Source organism: Amblyomma americanum, chromosome 9, assembly GCF_052857255.1.
Source record: "Amblyomma americanum isolate KBUSLIRL-KWMA chromosome 9, ASM5285725v1, whole genome shotgun sequence".
NCBI classification, from domain to species: Eukaryota; Metazoa; Arthropoda; class Arachnida; order Ixodida; family Ixodidae; genus Amblyomma; species Amblyomma americanum.
In genome coordinates, this window is record NC_135505.1 from 98,842,281 (window position 1) to 98,861,867 (window position 19,587).

At 47.4% G+C, this 19,587-nt stretch overlaps 1 protein-coding gene across 4 annotated transcripts in view; it reads left to right on the plus strand.

Annotated features, from left to right (window-relative positions):
- The window catches only part of LOC144103846 (TBC1 domain family member 15-like), a 71,625-nt gene extending 65,841 nt beyond the window's left edge, over positions 1–5,784 (plus strand). For all 4 annotated transcript variants that reach the window (XM_077636551.1, XM_077636552.1, XM_077636550.1 and 1 more), the window contains exon 16: positions 2,769–5,784. Coding sequence is in view for 2 of the 4 variants with exons in the window: in XM_077636552.1 (XP_077492678.1) it covers positions 2,769–2,775 (7 nt within the window). In the remaining 2 variants the exon portion in view is untranslated. The remainder of the gene's footprint in view (positions 1–2,768) is intronic.
- Positions 5,785–19,587: the final 13,803 nt, after the last annotated feature.

Below are 19,587 nucleotides of genomic sequence, written 5' to 3' on the forward strand. Positions count from 1 at the left end.
AAACAGTGTCTTGAGGTGTTGCACCTTCTTGTGGTGCTCACCTGATACTGCAGCATGTAATGTTTGACATTTCAGTGGAATAGCATCTTGTATACTACTTGTGAAAAGACTTTACTGCTGAAAGAGTACCGTATTTACACGATTGCAAGTCGACCTATTTTTCAGAATTTGAAAATCTGAAGTGGGGGGGTTGACTTACAATCCAAAGCAAAGCATGGCACCATAATTAAGGCGAGACAAACGAGATATTAGGGATACTACAGCGTGGTCGCAATTATATGTTTGCTCTACTGCTCTACACAATAGCATTCAGCTATTCTGCGCACTTTTTCGGAAGCATTTTTTTTGTTTTTTACTTTCAACTGCACATTCGGCACACAAGGGAGTGTTGATAGTTTATAGAAGAGCCGTTGTTCCAGTCACGGCGGTACTGCCACTCGGAACGGCATTGCTTCCAGGGAGTGTCGGTAGCTGATGGCAGAGCAAACGCTGCTCCAGCATAGCTTCTCTTTGGCTCTGTTTGACACATTTGACAACTGCCAGCCATGTTTCACCAGTTATACCGGATAAGCGTCCGGCGTTCGTTCACGGCTAGATTCAAGATGGCTGTCATTTTTCATGCCGAAGAAATGAACAGCTGTGCGCTGGGCCGCAAGTTCGACATCTTGGAACGGGTGGTACAGGTGGGACGGCTGCAGCAAGACAAAATTTTCAGATGTTTCACACGATGACTTGGTGCGGTCATTTGTGAAGTGCGGGATTTTGCTGGACGACGTTAGAATGACCTGCTGTGGGACCGCAGCAGCGGCGACGACGGCAGCGCTAGTGAGGATGAGTAGTACTCTCACTAATACATTTTCATTTTGGAATGTGCCCACTGGCATGCCTTCCTTTTAATGCGAAAGCGTTAAGGAGTCCGTGAGGTGGAAAAGCCGGCGTCATCATTGCCACAGTCTGCCGAGGCTCCGTCGCATCTCTTCTTGCTGGCCTTGAGCAGCTGCTCATGACTGCTTCGTCAGTGCGCAGAACCGCCACCCCACCTCCCTGCGCACGGTGGCCAATGGCGGCTGCTGATAAATGGCAGTGGCCCGATAGCACTTGTCACGTTCTATTCTTAAAGGTGAAGCTTAGGCATCGTCCTAGTTTTTTCCCTGACGTGATATGGGGGGTCGACATACATTCGAGTCTACTTACTTTCGTGTAAATACAGTAATCTCAAGAAGGGGAGCTCTTGTACATCACTTAAAGACTTGCTGATAGAGAATGAAAGCAGATGGTTGCCTGGAAGGGAGACATGGAAGCAATGTGCCAGCTGTGGAAGGATCTTGCATATAAGGGACTTTAAAATGGGTTTGAAGATTGCTGGTAAATGTGTTCAATTCATAAAATGAATTCTTTTGAACGTTCACTCTACCCTATTTTCTGGTCTGTACGTCACACCTGTGTTTAAGTTGCAGCGCCTTGAAAAGGGCAGTTTTTCAGGAAGAAATTGCACATAAGTCACACCGGTGTATAAGGTGTACCCGTTTATTCATTAGCCACTGTAAAAATGCGCCGAAGATCCCTTCGTCAGAGGGGGTGATGAAAATAGTATGTACATGGGTGCAGATGCTTGTGTTACAATGGGAGCATTGCAGTGACTGGATTTAACATGACTGTCAGTACCGTTTAATGCAAAGTCACGCTGTTTGGCTTCTAGTAAACGTGTTGTGCCTGCACTTATTGTAGGCAATTAGTTTTCATCTTGTATCTGCTTCGGATACGGGTGGTACGGGGTTCGATCACCAGTGAGTGGGTGCTCATCGGTGATACAAAGGGTACAAGCTTCCTCTGGCCTGGTGCTCAGCTTTTAAGAAATGGGTTTTTGACCACACCTTGAATAGATGAAAAAGGGGCCACAATGGGCTTTACCGTGCACAAGGCGGATTTCGGTGCCTCGGCGGTCGATTTTTCATCGAGGGAGTGTGAGGTAATGGCCAAAGTCTCTTTTCTTGGCATTTCACCTCAGAAGAGGTGAGCACGAGGCCTGGGGAAATCTTGTACCCATTAGAAAGCTAGTGGGTACCCAGCAGCCCTGCGGACCAGACCTAGCACCTCCTGAATGCGAGGCTGATACTCTACCACAAGGCGACCACTTTTATGAAGCAATATCCACTTTGTGAACAAGCGGATGTGGCATATTTTCTTCTCCCCTGCATTTCTTGACCTCTGTTTACAGTTATATTTTTAAGGAGGGGATCTGTGCAGTTGAGGGCTTGTCTGCTTCAGTGAAGCAATATCCACTTTGGGAAGAAGCGGATATGGCATGTTTTCTTCTCTCCTGCATTTGTTGACATTTGTTTGACACATTTTTAAGGGGGGGGGATCTGTGCAGTCAAGGGCTTGTCTGCTTCGGTGAAACAGTATCTGCTTTGGGAACAAGTGGATATTGCATTTTTTCATCTCCCCTGCATTTCTTGAGCTCTGTTTGTCGCACTCTTGAGGAGGCGATCTTTGCACTCAAAGCTTCTCTGCTTCGGTGAAGCACTATCTGCTTTGGGAACAAGCGGATATAGCATTTTTTCATCTCTCCTGTATTCCTTGAACTCTGTCTGCCATACTTTTGAGGAGCGGATCCTTGCAGTTGAGGGCTTGTCTGCTTCAAGGGTTGTTGGTGACACTTTCGTCATAGACCTTGTCGTTGCTGTGTGTGTTAAGTTTTGTCAGAGCTGTAGTTTGTTGGTGTGACTAACTGATCAGCACTGTTTTCTCTTTCACTCTCTTTTCAGCTCATAGCTGAGAGCTTTCCCAGAAGTCGTCTACGTAGCCAGCAATTTGACAAGTACACTCATCTCCTTGTTGTACAGTGTGCAGAATCCTTCTTTGCCTTTGGGGAACATTTGTGATAGCTATATGAACAGTGTATATGTTACGATTGCAGAACGTGTAATAGTGAGTGCTATTCAGTTTTAAGATGGACGGAAGCACAGCCTTGGTGGGACATTTGCCCTGTACTGGCTTCGATTTTTACCTCTCTTCGTGGTTGTGCTTTACCGTCAGGCCATTTGATCAGTCCTGCATAGACTAGGTTGTGACTGTATAGGCCTGCCTTTGTTTATCAATGTTTATGAAGAGGACGGAAGATGTCTAGGCTGGTTGCTCAAAGTCAGTTCTTGTGTCCGACAGCACCAATGGCCTGCGAGATTATTTTGTCAGCTTGAGTTTATAAAAACGTGCTGCTTCCTATAGCCATTTCTTTTGTGAGAACTCAGTGCTGTGTTTATTCAAAGACTGTTGAAAGGTGCAGTGATGCCAAGGCGTTTGGACTTTGAGGATGGTGTACAGTGATAAGCCAAGCTATCTGATAGTGTTACGTTTGTACATTTGGGACACAGACAAAGCTCCTTCAGCTTTGTTTTGCATTGCATTTCTGCTTCCTCGTCTAGCATCTTCACTTTTATCGTTATGTTATCAAGGAAACTTTGTATTTAGTTCGCACTCTTTACTGTTTATAAGTTAAGAGCAGATTTGTTGATGTCAAATATATCTTGTAATTGCTTTCTTGCATCTGATTGCATATTTTTTTGCTTTCAGTGATGTCTTCCCATTCAGTTTAGCTTGTTTTTATGGGGCTATGCGAGCGTCTGAGATCACTCAATTACATATTGTTTACTGTTTTAATCGAAACATTTAGGGAGTAAAAATATGATTTTGTTGTCGTTATCTTGCTGTGGTGATGACATTTTTTAAGGTTACCTTGGCAAATATGTATTTGAAAATAATTTTTGCGGGCTCAATGATTCACTTCATTAATGGAAAATTGCTTCTTCAGTGGTAATTATTTCAGCACAGTTCTTATATTTAATGCATAGAGTGGTTCTTGAAGGCAGTCAGAATTTTATTTTTGCTCTTATATGGGTGCTGTTGCAGCTGAATTGTTTTGTATAAGAGTCTGCTTGCTGCTCCATTTTGGGCTCTGCTGTGTAAGGAGTATATTGAACCATTATTTCACAGTTTATATGTGTGCATGTATGCTCTGGAAAATGCTGTAGAGGCTAGGTTTGTACTCCGTGTTCCTCGTTATTCAGTATTGTGTTGTGACATTTTTCTGTTCTGAATTATTTGTCACTGTCGCCTTTCGTCGCAGAGCTTCCCTGTACTCAACCTGCATGCATATATCCTACTGTTTGTGTTGTGTATTTTTTCTTGTGGAGCTGAGCAGCGAACAAGCCTTTCTTCAGCAGCCTCCGTGAGTTTCTCAGAAGCGTGTGATTCTGAGCAGAGCCCACGTTCATCTGCAGTGGGTGTCAAAGTTTGTCAGCTAGCAGTAACACGATTGCATCAGTTTCCTCAGCATCTGCCATGAGTTTAAACTGTTGATAAACTTTATGAGACATCGTTAGATGTTTCAGCCATGATGGCGTGAGCTGCTTGATGAGTTGCAGTACTACATTAGATGCAGTTTCTACAGCGAGAGCTGTTACTGGCATATCCCCTGTTACAGCGTGGCTTCAGCTGGTCCATGGTCACATGACTATCCTCTTCATGCAGCTGTAAAAAGAAGACAGGCCTGCCAAGACTCTGATCTGTGGTCTGGCAAGCTTTTCTGATCTGTGATCAGGCAGTAACGGTAAGACCTGTGACCGATATGCCATGCGTTACGATTCGGGAACTCTGAGATGTTATAGTATCATCTGTCTGTGCTGTGATGCTTTACACTGTTAAAGCTCACACTAGAAGAGCTCGAGGCATGCACTCAGTGTTATCACTGTGCCAGAGCCCTAGAATGTATGCATTTATGTCAGGAATATAAGCAGTTATGAGGTGCAGTAGCAGCCTTTTAGCAGGTGGACACCTGAATCATACTATGAAAGAAGAAATGAGGGGCTTAAAGGGGAGGAGTTTTAAATAGGTGACAGTGTTTGTGCTTGCTACAGCTGAATTTCATAATTTACACCAAAAGTGTAACCAAAGTAAAATATTTTGGTTAATTTGGTACGTCAGCTTTATTTGGTAATGCCATTATTAGGAATACTGTTATGCTGGTCCATACGGAATTACGTCAATCACTTTAAAAATTAAAGCATTTGGTTGTCGGTGTTAGCGTCCGTGTACACCAAGCATTATATTAGACTGCATGAAAAGTTTGCTTTGAGCTGCATTGCCACCTTCCATGTGGCATAAGGAAGCTTATTTGCAGTTTCAGATTCTGTGCCTCTAAGCCTTCATCCTCTGCTGACATCTAGGTTATGGGCTTGATTCCCAGTGACGGCACTTTTCTGTGACAGGCAAAATGGATGAGCCCCATAGACTAAATTTTCTGATGTGCATTAAGAAACAATGTTGGTCAGAATCAATGTATATTATTCTAGTACGACACTCTCAAGGCAGGTGTATGGCTTAGGAAATAAAGATCCACAAAATAAACCCTGCAAAGTTTTCAGTATTTTCAGCTGCGTATAAATTGCCCTTTTGTAACATTAACCTGTAAAGCCTGTGTTTTGCAACGTGCCCTCATTTTGTTTTATCAGCTTGGGTGCCTTGCACTTTATCATGGAGGCTGCTACAAGAAAGTTGAGTAGAATACTTCTCTTCGGTTTGCTGCGCAAGTTGCAATCTTGTAATGTTTGATAGTCATGCATTGTAACAAGTCGGGTGAAGCGCACTGCACTGTCTTCAGGTGTAAGGTCAGCTGATGCGTGTGCTTCCCTTTGGAATGCATCATTTATGCCTGGATTAGAAACCTATGCAAGAATGTATTTTACAATGTATACGGAAATAAATTGCATAATTATTTCGTGGTGATGTTTTGCCTCTTGTTTCATGGGTTTGATACCTAGTCACAGCACTTTCTTGGTGACGAAGGCAAAGTGCATGAACCTTGTACATTAAAAAGGCTCTGAAGCACCTTCTGAGTAAAGTACATAAACTCGCTCAATCACTGCATTGTGTTGCCAGGAACACCTGAGCCGTATAATACAGTTCCACACGCAACAGAGAAGCCGTAATCGCACAAAGGTTGACTCCTTTCTGGCGACTTTTTCATGCTCACGCCCTCCGTCGCACGCTGCTGCATAGTTCTGTTCAGAGATGGCTGTTGGTTAGATTTTTTCAGGTGTCGCGCAAATACTGTAGAAGAACTTCTTGCTGGGCGAGTTGGTGCATAGCTTTCTTGGTATGGCGTTGCGCACGCGGCGAGACGAACACAGGAAGGAGTAGGACGACAGAAAGAGCGCAAACTATCAACTGACTTTATTGCTATCACAGCAACATGTAGAAAAAACACGTGCAAAAAAAAAGCGGAGAGGGAACAAAGATGAAGGTTGTGACAAGTCAAGTCTGCATGTGTCAACAAAAGCAGCGGAGAAAATTTTTCTCTTTATCATATAAGGTGACCGAGGTATCACTTACACAACTATCACCCTTTTCTCTGATGTAAAATGCCTCCAAAAGTTTGCGGGCTATTTTGGTTTTGCTTTAGCCCATAATCGATATCTTTTAGAATTGGCTCACAACCAAGGCATGAAATGCAATGAGCGGGCAAGTTCGCCCCTTCTCTTTTCTGTATAGAAAGCGCATGCTCCCCTGCTCGTTCATTGACGCAGCGTCCAGTTTGGCCGATATACACACGTTCACATTTGAGCGGGATTTGGTAGACCACGCCAGTGGCACATTTGGCAAACTGTACAGCATGTTTGATTGTGCATGCGTTTCGTGGGGTTCCATCCTTAGTGATCCTGGAGCATAACCCAGCGAGCTTTTTTGGGGCGGAAATACCACCGGAACGCCATGCCTGTTGGCCACTTTTTTTATATTGTGGGAGACTTTGTGCATATATGGAACCACCGTCGGCTTTATACTACGCATGCGCTCAGGGACACAGCTGCGCTTGCCTTTCTTTGTCTTCTGCAAAAGGTTCTCGGCTACTGCAGTGAGGAGCGAGCAGGGGAACCCGGCTGAAAGCAGCCTGGTGATCTGATTGTTAAAGCTGGAACGCATTTCATGTTGGAATGATTTGTTTAAGGCCGATTCTAAGCTTGAGATTGCAATTGCTGTTTTCACAATCTTTGAGTGAGCAGAATCAAATGGAAGAAGCGCTTTCCGTGCTCTAGGAGCATATTTCCAACAGACCAAATACCATGGCCGTGGCCAGTCAGCTGCGTCGGGGAGTTCGCCCCCACCCCTCCCCCCTGCCGGACTCCCGAGCTCGTCGGCGGTGGGGCCGGCAGAGGAGTGCTGACCTTTCAGCATGCAATAAGTGACGAGAGAGCAGGGTAAGGCTCGAAAACGCTGAAATTCAAATCTTGACGACAGATTAACTCGGGTTAACTCGAGATTAACACATTAAAAAAAAAATCGTGCAGGAGGACATTCTTGGAATGACGTCCTTTAACATCTTAGGCATACTGCAACTTTATTGAGAGCCTTTTCAAATTTCTGGTGTGCGTCAAAGAAACAAAGATGGTCGGAATCACTGTAGTGTTCAGTATGACATTTCTCAAGGCAGGTGCATGGCTTTGGAAGTGAAGATGCACAAAATAATTCCTGCTAAATTTTCAGTATTTCCAGCTGCATATAAATTGTTCATGACATTAACCTGTAAAGAAAAAAAAAATTGCTTGGGTAGAAAGCAGTTTTTTTCCTTGCATTTCACCCCAGAAAAGCCGAACACCAGGCCTGAAGAATTATCCTAGCTGTACCCATAGGAAAACCGGTGGGTACCCGGTGGCTCTGGGGATCGAGCCCAGCACCTCCGAATGTGAGGTGGATGCCATACCTGAAGGCCATCGCTTTGGTTGTGGGCAGCTTGCGTAAACGTGTTGCGGAACCAGTTGGACCTTCTGCCTACAATTGTGTCCTCTGTACTGGTTTGATATTTGTTTCTTGAGTGAAAATGACATCACATATATTGTTGCAGTCTCATCTTGTTTAGTATAGATTTGTACAGCCAAAATCCGTAGCGTAAAATTTCGTCAAATGTGCTTGCAATAGCTGCGTTAGTGAAGTGGCAACTTACTGAATTTTTTAGCGCTGTTCTGAAATGAAGGCTGGCGGCGATTCCAGAGTGTGAGAAGTACATTGCGAAAGGCTGCAGTTATGTTCTTTGCATAGCACTGCCAGCTCACAGCAGCAGCAAACCAAACTACAGTTAGTGCCATGAACCACAGCCCCATGCACAGGTGCCGTGAACCAGTTGTGAATCGAATGCAGTTCTACGCATGACAGAAATACCGCGTTGAAAATGGTGATGCCTGACCAAAAGCTACGGCATCCAGGCAGTAGTACTGCTTCCACCGGGTCCGTAGCAAGGTAAGTAGGTAGGTAAAAACTTTATTGGTGAACCAAGTAAGGGAAGGCGTTAGGGGAGGCTTGGTTGGCTTGGTTCTTAATCCCGGTTGGCGGCCATCAGTCCATGACTTATTCTGGCGACCTTCTCCGCCCATTCCACCAGCCTCTTTTGTGAGGCCGGCTCTGAGCTAGCGACCACGATCTCCCAACCTGCTAAGTCTGTGAGGTTCCAGCGAGATGGTAGTCGGAGTTCTCGGCATATGAAGAGTATGTGTTCGAAGTTTGCTCTCGGAGCCCCACAAAGAGAGCATTCGAGCTTGTATTCATCCGGGTGTATTAGTGCCAGATGGGCCGGTGAAGGAAACGTTCTGGACTGGAGTCGCCTCCATATAGTTTGTTGTTCCTTCGTGAGGGTGTGGTGCGGTGGTGGATATGCGAGTCTTCTCTATAGTGTAGTGTGATTTGATTGTAGGTGATTAGTCTGTCCTGTGTGCAATCCCTCTCGACTGTTTGGCCTGCTCGGTTGACGTACGCTCGAGCAATAGAGTGCGCCTCCTCGTTTCCGGTGTTGTCTGCGTGGGCTGGCACGTCCAAACTAGTTGAATTGGTCTGAGGTCGTGGGGGCTTGGTTGGAGAATTTTGTAGGTGGCAGAATGGATGTGCCCCTTTGCAAAATTCCTGATTGCGGTCTTGGAGTCGCTCATTATGAGTGTGGCAGTGGTAGATGCTATGGCCAGTGCTATGGCCGCCTCTTCCGCTTTGAGGGAGGTGATTGCCCTTATCGAGCCCGAAGCCTTGTGCTTGAGGTCGTGTGACACCACGCTTAGGTCGTAGGCAGGGTTGCATGGATATTCTGCCGCGTCTACGTAGACTGCGTCTTCGTTGTCCGCGTGTTTTTCATAGAGGGCTTTTGCGCGTGCTTCACGTCTTCCCCAGTTGTGGGTTGGGTGTACGTTCTTGGGTAGTGGGTGGCTGATTAGCTTTTCCTTGATTTGTTTAGGAATGCTGTGGGTGTTGTCCAGAGGGGGACCCATTGGTTGAATCTTTAATGCGGCTAAAATGTGTCTGCCCGTGTTTGTGGAGGATAGTCTGCCCAACTGTGCTGTGCGGGGGGCTTCAGTCAGTTCTTGTACAGTGTTGTGGAGCCCCATGCGGAGGAGTCTGTTGTTTGAGGTTCCGTAGCAATCGACTTAAGGCGACCACGGGATGCATCATAACGAAAGTGTCTATGCCACTTTCGTGGTGCTCTTGACACGTGCGAGATGAAGGCGCAAACCCTTGCCACATCACCGAACAGAAAGAAAAAATTGGTTTTGAGGAAAGGAAATAAATCCGCCGCGGTGGCTCAGTGGTTAGGGGCGCTCGGCTACTGATCCGGAGTTCCCGGGTTCGAACCCGACCGCGGCGGCGTTTTTATGGAGGCAAAACGCTAAGGCGCCCGCGTGCTGTGCGATGTCAGCGCACTTTAAAGATCCCCAGGTGGCCGAAATTATTCCGGAGTCCTCCACTACGGCACCTCTAATTGTTCCTTTCTTCTTTCAATCCTTCCTTTATCCCTTCCCTTACGGCGCGGTTCAGGTGTCCAACGATATATGAGATAAATACTGCGCCATTTCCTTTCCCCAGAAAACCAATTATTATTATTATTAAAGAAACAACGCTGTAGCTGTCTCTCATATCTTGATGGACACCCGACTGCGCCGCGCCGCGTAAGGGAAGGGATAAAGGAGGAAAGAAGAAAATGAGAAAGATGCGGGAATAATTTCTACCACCTAGGGTATGTGCCATCGTATTTGAGGCAACAGCAACAACCACCTAGGGATCTTCAACGTGCACTGAAATCGCACAGCACACGGGCACGTTTTTCTTCTATCGAAACGCATCCACTGCGGTAGGGTTCGAACCTGGGTACTCCAGCTCAGTATACGAGCGCCGTATAACCACTGAGCCACCGCGGCGGGTCACTCGTGTAAGTCTGCGAAGCTTGCCATTTGCCGTCAGAACTAGCATGGTTTGTATTGGGGAGTTCAGTATATCCCTTTCGTAAATTTTTTGCATTCGTTACGAAGAGTTTGATATGGTGAATAAATCATTGTATCCGTGTTCGATGCATGCGCATTAAGGTTTGATTAATAGCTTCACAAATTTCCATGCCAAACGTATATATAGATTGCACATGCGTATGAAAAATGTTTTTCTTGAAGGTAATTTTTGAAAGGTGTAGTGAAACCTCCAGGTGGTCATGGGGCTTTGCGAATATCTATTTTTTTATAGCTTTCAAGTCTTTCGAAGTGGCATGACCTGGCAAAATTTAATCAAACGTCGAAGTAAGTTGTTGGGCGAGTTGCAAGGTGTCGGTATTCCCTGTTCAAACCCACAGTGACGGGATTTGAAGGCTTAGGCTTTTTTCCGAACCCGTGCAACCCCGGTAAGCCGAGCATGGTCGGGCGCTGGCTTGTACCCATTTAAGAAAGCCAGTCCATGGGCAACCGGCCAACAGCGCTGTGTTGTGTCTCTGCGAGTCCTTTTCTTCTATGTCCCATTCGTCACGCTATGGAACTAATGAAACAGCCATGGCTCGTACTAGTTTTTGCCTGATAGCCGCCGCGGTGGCTCAGCGGTTATGGTGCTCGGCTGCTGACTCGCAAAACACGGGTTCGATCCCGGGCCGCGGCGGTCGAATTTTGATGGTGTCAGTGCGATGTCAGTGCACGCTAAAGAACCCCCTGTGGTCGAAATTTCTGAAGCCCTTCACTACGGCGTCCCTCATAGCCCGAGTCTCTTTGAGACGTTAAACCCCCATAAACCAAACTAAACCAAACCGAAAGCACAACTGAACAAGTTCAAACTTTTTGAGCTAGGAAACTTCCTAACGGAAGCGACCTACCGAATTAGAAAGCTTGATTGAGCGAGTCACACTATCAGATGAAGTAACGTTACGACGTACCTGTTGCGAGTTCCTACCTGTATTCATTGGGCAATATATAGGGTATAATTTCGAAATTATATTGCGTGGATCATCTTTACAGAAAAGTGATAATGCTGTGCATGTCCGGCTGAACGACTCGCTCTTGAGTTCATTCAGTCTTGTCTTCAGCCTCCTGAAAAGTGTGCGGCAAGTGAAGACACATCTGAATAAGGCACACCAGGCAGTTTCTTCACATTGTTTTCAGATTGTTTTCAGATGCTTGAAGGCAGCCAAACATGACTTTTCGTTTCAAGAAAACAACCTTTCTTTCTTCTGTTGATCCTCGGAGGAAACTATCGCAAACCTGAAGGTGGTGACTGAACAGACCTTTCATTTTATGCATGGCCATTCGTAGTTCAGGGTCGCAGTGGCGGTTTTATTTGCAGTGACAGAAAGCGGACGGCACGGCATGAAAAAACAGGCTGGACACTTACGAGGGCGTCCTGTGCCCCTGTTCTGAACTCTCAATTCCGAGTGTTCCGAATATCTGTACGGGCAGAATTTTTCGCCTAACTTCGCTAGGCCACGGGCAACCGTCAGTGTAAATACGCGACACGGCCCATTTGGAAACCGGGAGGACCTCAATTCAAAATGACGATGCTTTTGCTTCAGGAGATCAAAAACAGGCGTCGACATGTTTTATTTGCAAGACCGTTTTGTTGAGAATACAGCATAAATGGGTCAGCTTGTCCTATCTTTCTGGTACTCCGCGCAAAAAAGACATGTTCCAAGGCGACGAACACAAGTGCTACTATCAGTAATCCATAAACAATTTATAGTCGCGCTTGTGTTTGTCGCGTTCAAATGTATTTTTTTTGTACGCAGTAACCGCGTTTAAAACAAGACGTTCGCTCGATTATTCTCTTTGTTCATAAGACCGCGGAATACTCGCGTCGTCTGCTTCCGCACGCGCGTGCGTCTGGCGTCTCGAAACCACCGAGCAGACGACGCACCGTCGCCCATGTTGCCAGCTGAGCGACGCCCCTCCGGCTAAACACAGCGCCTTTTCCCGAAATGGGGAAATCGAAGGGAGGAATCGGGGAAGGTGGCGAGGGAGAGGCCCCGCCACTGCGGTGCGCCACGGCACGGGGGCGCCGCGGGCGCTATGGATGCCGTCGCTGGGAGACCTTGACGCAAGGTAGGCGCGCGCCCGAGCGGAGGGGGGTGTGGAGGAGCGCCCCGAGGTTCTCCCCCCTCGACCAAGGGAAAATGCTGGACAGGTGATGAACAGGCGTCGTGGGGAAGCTGCACCTTGCTCGGCGAGCGATGTGACCGCGACCGGGGAGCCGAGAGCCCAAGGTACGTCCGTCACGCGTCCCATTCGCACCCTCACCACCACACCGCTCCTGGCTGGCTTCACCGCACGGCTCGCCTTCCCTACGCCAGCACACATCCGTTCCATTCAGGTCCGCAGCGTCACGGACTGCGAAGAATGCTGCCGTGCGCTCTGTGCGAAGCACTTTCGCGGCGTTTGCAGGCGCGTTTTCGAGAGCTCGTTGCGGTTTCGCTGCGGTCTACTGGACGAGCTTCTGTTTCCGCATTTTATTCGGGGTCTCCCCTGTGCCTGCCGTTCGCGCGCGCTGAGTGTTTCCCCGTCGTAGCGTCCAATCGCTTCTCGGAGGCTGGAGCCCACTTTCCAGCTTTCTCACGCTGCGAAAGTTTGCTCCAACGCGCTTTTTCCCCTACATTTATTCGCGTGGCTATTGCGACTGCAAGCGCGCTGATTAAAGTTTCGATGTTTTGTGCACGGGACGTGCTACTGCCTGCCAACGTGTCGTGGTTAGAGCAGCCCTGCACCGTCGCTGCAGATGCACCGCCGCGTCCCGTTCCCACCTCCAGCTGCTGTTTTCTGGAAAGCATGCTTGTAGACAGGGCGCTTGAAGCCGTTTTGCAGGGATTACAGCCCTCGGGGTTTGGAAAACATGCCCGTGTGCTTCAGCCAGCGTCTGCTTTGTGCACGTTGCTTTCACAGTGTGCTTAGGGAAACGTAGGGATGGCACGCAGCGTCCCGTTTCTCCAGTTTTTTTGAAAGCGCATTGAGTATTTTGAAAGTTTATCAAGCCGTGACATTGCATTTTCATTTCGTGTTTTTGCACGCGATCTTGTTGAAGTTTCAGCGGGCGGACAGATTGCAACTGGCGTTGCACACTTGTCGTATTGCATTGAGGCACGTTGAGAGGACGTAGGGGAGAAAAGGGGAGAGACGTCTAGGGAAGTGACGCAAGTCGCGCGCGCGCCTCGCTACAGGCCTGCGCAGATCGAGGGTCTGGCTCCGGCGGCGTTTGAAGGCGCGTTTTTCCCTACAGCCCTGCTGCTTGTCCCGAAATTGGCAATCACTGTCGCCCGACGCTTGTCGGATCAGGGCTCACCCCCGCGCGTCACATATCGACGCGTTTGTGGCGATGCGTTTGTGGATGTGCGGTGGTGCAGTGGAGCCCTCCTTGCCCTCTTTTTTTGAAAGAAGGTTAGGGAGAGAAAGGGCCAAGGGGAGAGGGCTGCCTTTTTTTTACCGAGGGTGCAAAGCGGTGAAGAGGGGAGCCCCTTGCAAATTCCAAAAATAACCGTTGGCGCGCTGCCGACGCTGCTATACCAAACCTCTCTGTGGTTTTGTGATCTACCATGCTCCGGGTGTTAATTTACCCGCGCTGCGTTCAAATTCCCTTTTTCAAATTACATTCCTTGCAAACGCTGGAAAGCTGCAGATGGTTGCATTAACTTTGACCTTTTGGTTTGTCTGGTGCCAGCTATCATCCTGTCCAAAGCAAGCAAGCAAGGCGGGCTATAGCCGACGGGCTGCCGCTTACGTCAGAGGCTTTGGCTCCTCCTCCTCCTTACGTATCCTGCGCCTTCCTCCCCGCATGCGCCCGAGCGCGGAAAGATGCTGCCCTTTCCCGTTCTTCCCCTTTTCCCCTCCACCGCACGTTTCGGGAAACGGGGTCACTGGCACGCTTTCGGGAGTTCATTGAGCTCTCGTCCTGCACTGTGCACGTCTCAGACTGCGTCGCTAATTTTAGCATCACCGCGCGGCTCTTTCCCTCACCGCCCCTACCTTTCCCCTCGCAGTCGGGATAAGAAGGGCACAGGGAAAATAAGGCGAGGGGCCGGGGTTTCAAGCCCGGGACGCTGACGTACACGGTGAGCGGGACGAGAAGGAATCAAGGGGAGGTAAAATGGTGCGAGGGTTCGGTGCCTCTTTTTACCCTCTTTCCCCTTTTATTCCTCTCCCTTTGTTGGAGGAGGCAACTTGCGCGTGCTGCCTCCCTCCCTCGAGAGGTCTCGGGGTCGCCTCCTCTCTTCCTTGCTCCCCCCACTCCCGCGTCTCCCTTAGCTCCCCCCTGGTTTCCCGCGGCGCGCGTTTGACGTCATCAGTCTGGGCCGTATGACGTCGGTCCATTTAAGCGCCTTTCGCGTCGTCCCGGATTTCTTTCTGCGTTTTCCTCTGTCTTCCTTCCTTCCTCCCAGGGCTGCTCCCTTATTTTGAGACTATCTCGAGCATCTCTCCAGTAGCCCCATCCCCTTTGCAGATTTTCCCCCGTCCACTTCGCGTTTCTCAACGGGACTCCTTTGTCCGCTTTGCACGCTTCCTTCGGTGTTTGCATGGATTAAAAGGTTCCCAGCTCCGGCCACGAATGGAGCACTGACAGCTGGATGCTACGCACTCTGCGGTGAATGTTGGCCAGAGCGCTTGCAAGAGGGTGGAAACGCATTAGCAGGCGCTACGGCTGCAAAAATGATTCGCCTAGGAAACTTGCTGTTGCAGCGATGTTTTTTCGCGGGTAAAATGAATTCTAGAGCTGTGCAAACTTTTCCCTTCGCGATCAGCTAACGCGTCCCCCAAAGTGTACTGGGGATTCATGTCCTTAACTTGCCTCGCCGCCAGTGCGGTCATTCTATAAAGGATATATGATGCGAAGAGAGAAATTCAAGGACAAAACATACCCAGCAATTGTGGGCAAAAGCATTTTTCAACGGGAAAAGTTTATGAGCGCGATTTTTTATATATTATAAGATTTCAGTATAAAAATATATTCACAGATCTGCCGACAGACGCCTTTTTTGCTATTAACGTTTTTGCTATCGTCAAAAGCGTTCCCCTTTGGTTTTCTATGGCAGTCTTAACTGCTCGATGCGAGTGACAGAAGAACTAAAAAAAAAAGATTTTGCTGCGCGTAGGTAGAACGTACCATTGCGTTCAATATTTCCATAACACTGCCTTACAATTTTCCAATATTGAAACTTTTTGGCCGAGAATGTTGGACATGACTTGACTCGCTGCCGGTGCAGTCATAATATCAAGGTCATATACTCTAAACAAGAAAGGAGTGAAAAGGCAGTTCTCCTGCGCATTCCCTTTTATGAAAGAGAGTTCGCTAGAGGGGAATTTGCTCCCCATTGCAGCAGAAGCGCGGCACTGGAGCATAGGCCGCCGGCGTACATTGGGTAAAATTAGCATTGGCGATGAAAACGTTGAAGACGCGCCTAACTGGCTCCCTGGGTCAGTGGACACCTCAGTCGCGCTTTCAGGTACGTGGCGGTGGTGTCCACCTGCCAAAACTGCTTTCGCACAATCATTTATGCCCCGCCGCGGTGGCTCAGTGGTTAGGGCGCTCGACTACTGATCCGGAGCTCCCGGGTTCGAACCCGACCGCGGCGGCTGCGTTTTTATGGAGGCGAAACGCTAAGGCGCCCGTGAGCTGTGCGATGTCAGTGCACGTTATAAAGAACCCCAGGTGGTCGAAATTATTCCGCAGCCCTTCACTACGGCACCCCTTTCTTCCTACTTTCTTTCACTCCCTAATTTATCCCTTCCCTTACGGCGTGGTTCAGGTGTCCAACGATATATGAGACAGATACTGCGCCATTTCCTTTCCCCGAAAACCAATTATTATTATTGTTATTATTATTATTATTATTATTATTATTATTATTATTATTATTATTATTATTATTATTATTATTATTAATCATTTATGCTTAGCAATGGTAAACCGCCACACAATTTTTTTTTCTGGCAATACTGGGCTCACTTTTCGCCATGCCTCATGCTGACTGATTCGACATGACTCCTTTATTGCCTTTCAATGTGGCTCAAAAGTGATACTTCCTTGAAGGCTTTCTACTGATCCGAAGTTCCGGGGTTCGAACCCGACCGCGGCGGCTGCGTTTTTATGGAGGCAAGACGCTAAGGCGCCCGTGTGCTGTGCAATGTCGGTGCACGCTAAAAATCCCCAGGTGGTCGAAATTATTCCGGAGCCCTCCACTACGGTACCTCTTTCTTCCTTTCTTCTTTCACTCCCTCCTTTATCCCTCCCCTTACGGCGCGGTTCAGGTGTCCACCGATATATGAGACAGATACGGCGCCATTTCCTTTTCCCAAAAACCATTTATTATTATCATTATCCTTGAAGGCTTTGTAGTTGGTAACTGACATCTAAAAGGTACTGCCAAAAGGTTCGGAGAGTTAGACTGTAAAATAAATATACCGAATTTGTCTCCTGGTTTGCACTGTTTCGTTTGGAGTAGTCATCTTGAGCATGCATACAACGATCCGACCATTTATGCCATGATTCCATGCATCCGTGGAAGTCGCCGAGTGTGCGTTCAGGAACGCCTGCGATTCCTACTGGATGTCTTCAATTGTGTTGGGCTGACACCCTTAATTTTATCGTCAATTTAATATTCAGCAACAAGAAAAGGTCACAGGGGGCAAGATCAAGTGTACGGGGCAGGTGATAAAGCACTTCCGTGTTTTTGGAAATCTGAACTGTTGAAAAACGAGTGACGTGTGAGCGGATGCGTTTTCTGGACGTTTGACCAGAAAGGCGTCCCGAAACTGTCCTGTATGACAGTTCTACAATAGCATAGACATCGTCGATAGTTCCGCAGCGATCTGCAAGGATAACCTCACGAACTTATCCTGCTGGTTGCTGTGTTATCCTTGTTTGCTGTCGTCCGGAACGCCCAACTTCTTCAAGAGATGTTTTTTCCATCTTTGAAGCGCTTGTGCAATAAAAAATTTTTGCATTGGATCATGGAATTAGCTCTGAAAGCTTTTTGTAGCATATGATGTGTTTCTGCAGCAGTTCTATTAAATCTGAAACAAAATTTGATGCATATTGCTCGCTTCTTAATATCCGCCATTTCGAATGAAAAAAAAAATGCGATTGGAACTTACCCTGGAAAAATTGAAGTGGACAAAACAATGCTTCATCTGAGCTGCGCGGCTCAGGGCGCTAAGATACATAAGGCTTGCCATATCTACCAGCGGAAAGGTGTAGTGCACCAAGCTCGTGCGCACTAGCTGTTTTAAATTCCCCGAACTTTTGGGTAGCACCTCGTATGGGGAGCTTTGTATTCATCCCTACTGTCCGACTTGTACTGTAATGCTTGTAAAATATCGAATTTGGGAGGCAAAACGCTATGGCGCCCGTGTGCTGTGCGATGTCGGTGCACGTTGAAGATCCCCAGGTGGTCGAAATTATTCCGGAGCCCTCCACTACGGCACCTCTTTCTTCTTTCACTCCCTTCTTTATCCCTTCTCTTACGGCGCGGTTCAGGTGTCCAACGATATATGAGACCGATACTGCGCCATTTTCTTTCCCCAAAAACCAATTATTATTATTATTATTATATACCCAGAAACAGAGAGAGGAAAGAGAGAGAGAGAGAGTTTAATGACGGGAAAGGCAAGAGGTTGGCCGGAAAAATAAATATCTGGCCTGCTACTCTGCACTGAGGAACGGGAAGAGGAGAAAAAAGAAGGTCACGATAGGAGGTGATGATGATAGCAGGAGGCAGATGAAAAAAGACAAAAAAAAAGGCACGCTTTCTAACATCACAAACGCGAGCCAAGGCCCGTGTCGCTGAAAAAGCGTGGGAGCGCTCGCGTTGCCTGTACAGTTTTTGAGCTATCTGGCCAAGCGCCGAGGATCAAATCCCCCGAGAGGGGCCTGGTGTCAAAAGACTTCAAAGCAGATGCTAGCGTGAGTCTTTCTGGTAAATATACTGGGCACGCCACTAAAACATGTTCAACAGTCTCGAGCACGCTACATGTGGTACAGTCCGGGGAGTCAGCTTGTCCAATTAAGTGCAAGTGCTTGCACGTAAAGGCGGCTTTTAAACGTGACCAATGGATTATGCATGCAATAGGGCGTGGTATTCCGCGAGGAACAGAAAAGGTCATCGTCGGATCTAGCCGTTTAAGGCAGATGTGTCGAGTGTCTGGTAGGGCCCAGTATCTAGCCATCGCACTCCTCATAGATCCCGAAAGGAGACAAGTGGTGTACGGTCTATAGAACGTCACAGCTGAGCGCAGGCCACTGCTGAAGGCGCTCCTTGCTTCAGCGTGGGCGGTCTCATTTCCATCGAGTCCGCAGTGTCCAGGGATCCACTGGAACACTATGCGGAATAAGAGAAACGTGCTCTTAGATCTACTCAGCCTCCATGTCTACTGTTTTTTCATAATACGCTAAATAGGCTTGAAAAACCATGCGACCGTTTCTACGTGAACGCCGGTACTGCATGGCCATTTTATATTATAATTTACATGTGGGCCGAAAAAAAATTACTGATGAACTGGTTGGACCAGTACTCACAAAGTTTGGCCGAATACCGAATATAGTACAACATAGCAACAAAACGAGATGTACTACGATACCACTCTACAAAAGCAGCTGGAGTCCTCAATATATATTTGGAACACCACAGCTAATGCACGAGTAGCGAAAAAAGGGTAAATCGAATCACATTGAAATACTATTTCATTAAGGAATACACACGCATTTATGCCAAGACAAAACTGCGCAGCATGCAGCTAGGATTCAAAGAGCCATTCTAGAGGTCGTAGAGGACGGGGATCAAGTTGTAATGAATATTCCAAAGTTACTGGTTACTTTTAGGTCATTCGGCATGCCTTTCAAGCACCGTGAAATATTTAATTCTGCCAGCCTGTCACTATGTCATTGCATGATGAGAGATTAAACTTTTCATGGGGAGACCATTGTGTGTCTGACAGGAGTTGTGAACAAATTCAAGGAAAGTGTGCCATTCGGCACTGCTATGCACTATTCCAGAAGCCTCTAGTATGTAATGGAACTTACAGACAGCTTATTAATAAATCCATTTTATTAAATGCTCACTTCAATCATCAGTTCTTCAGAATGTAACAAATGCGTGCGCAGTGCAATCTCAGCGAACCTTAAAAAACCCTGGATGCTCTAAATTAACCCGCAGCCCTCTACTAAGGCATGCCTCATATAGGCCATGTGTCGCTTCGGATCTTTAAACACCAAAATTCACAATAGTCCATTTTGATCGCTCCTTTCTTCATTCATTCATTCGGACAACCGGAT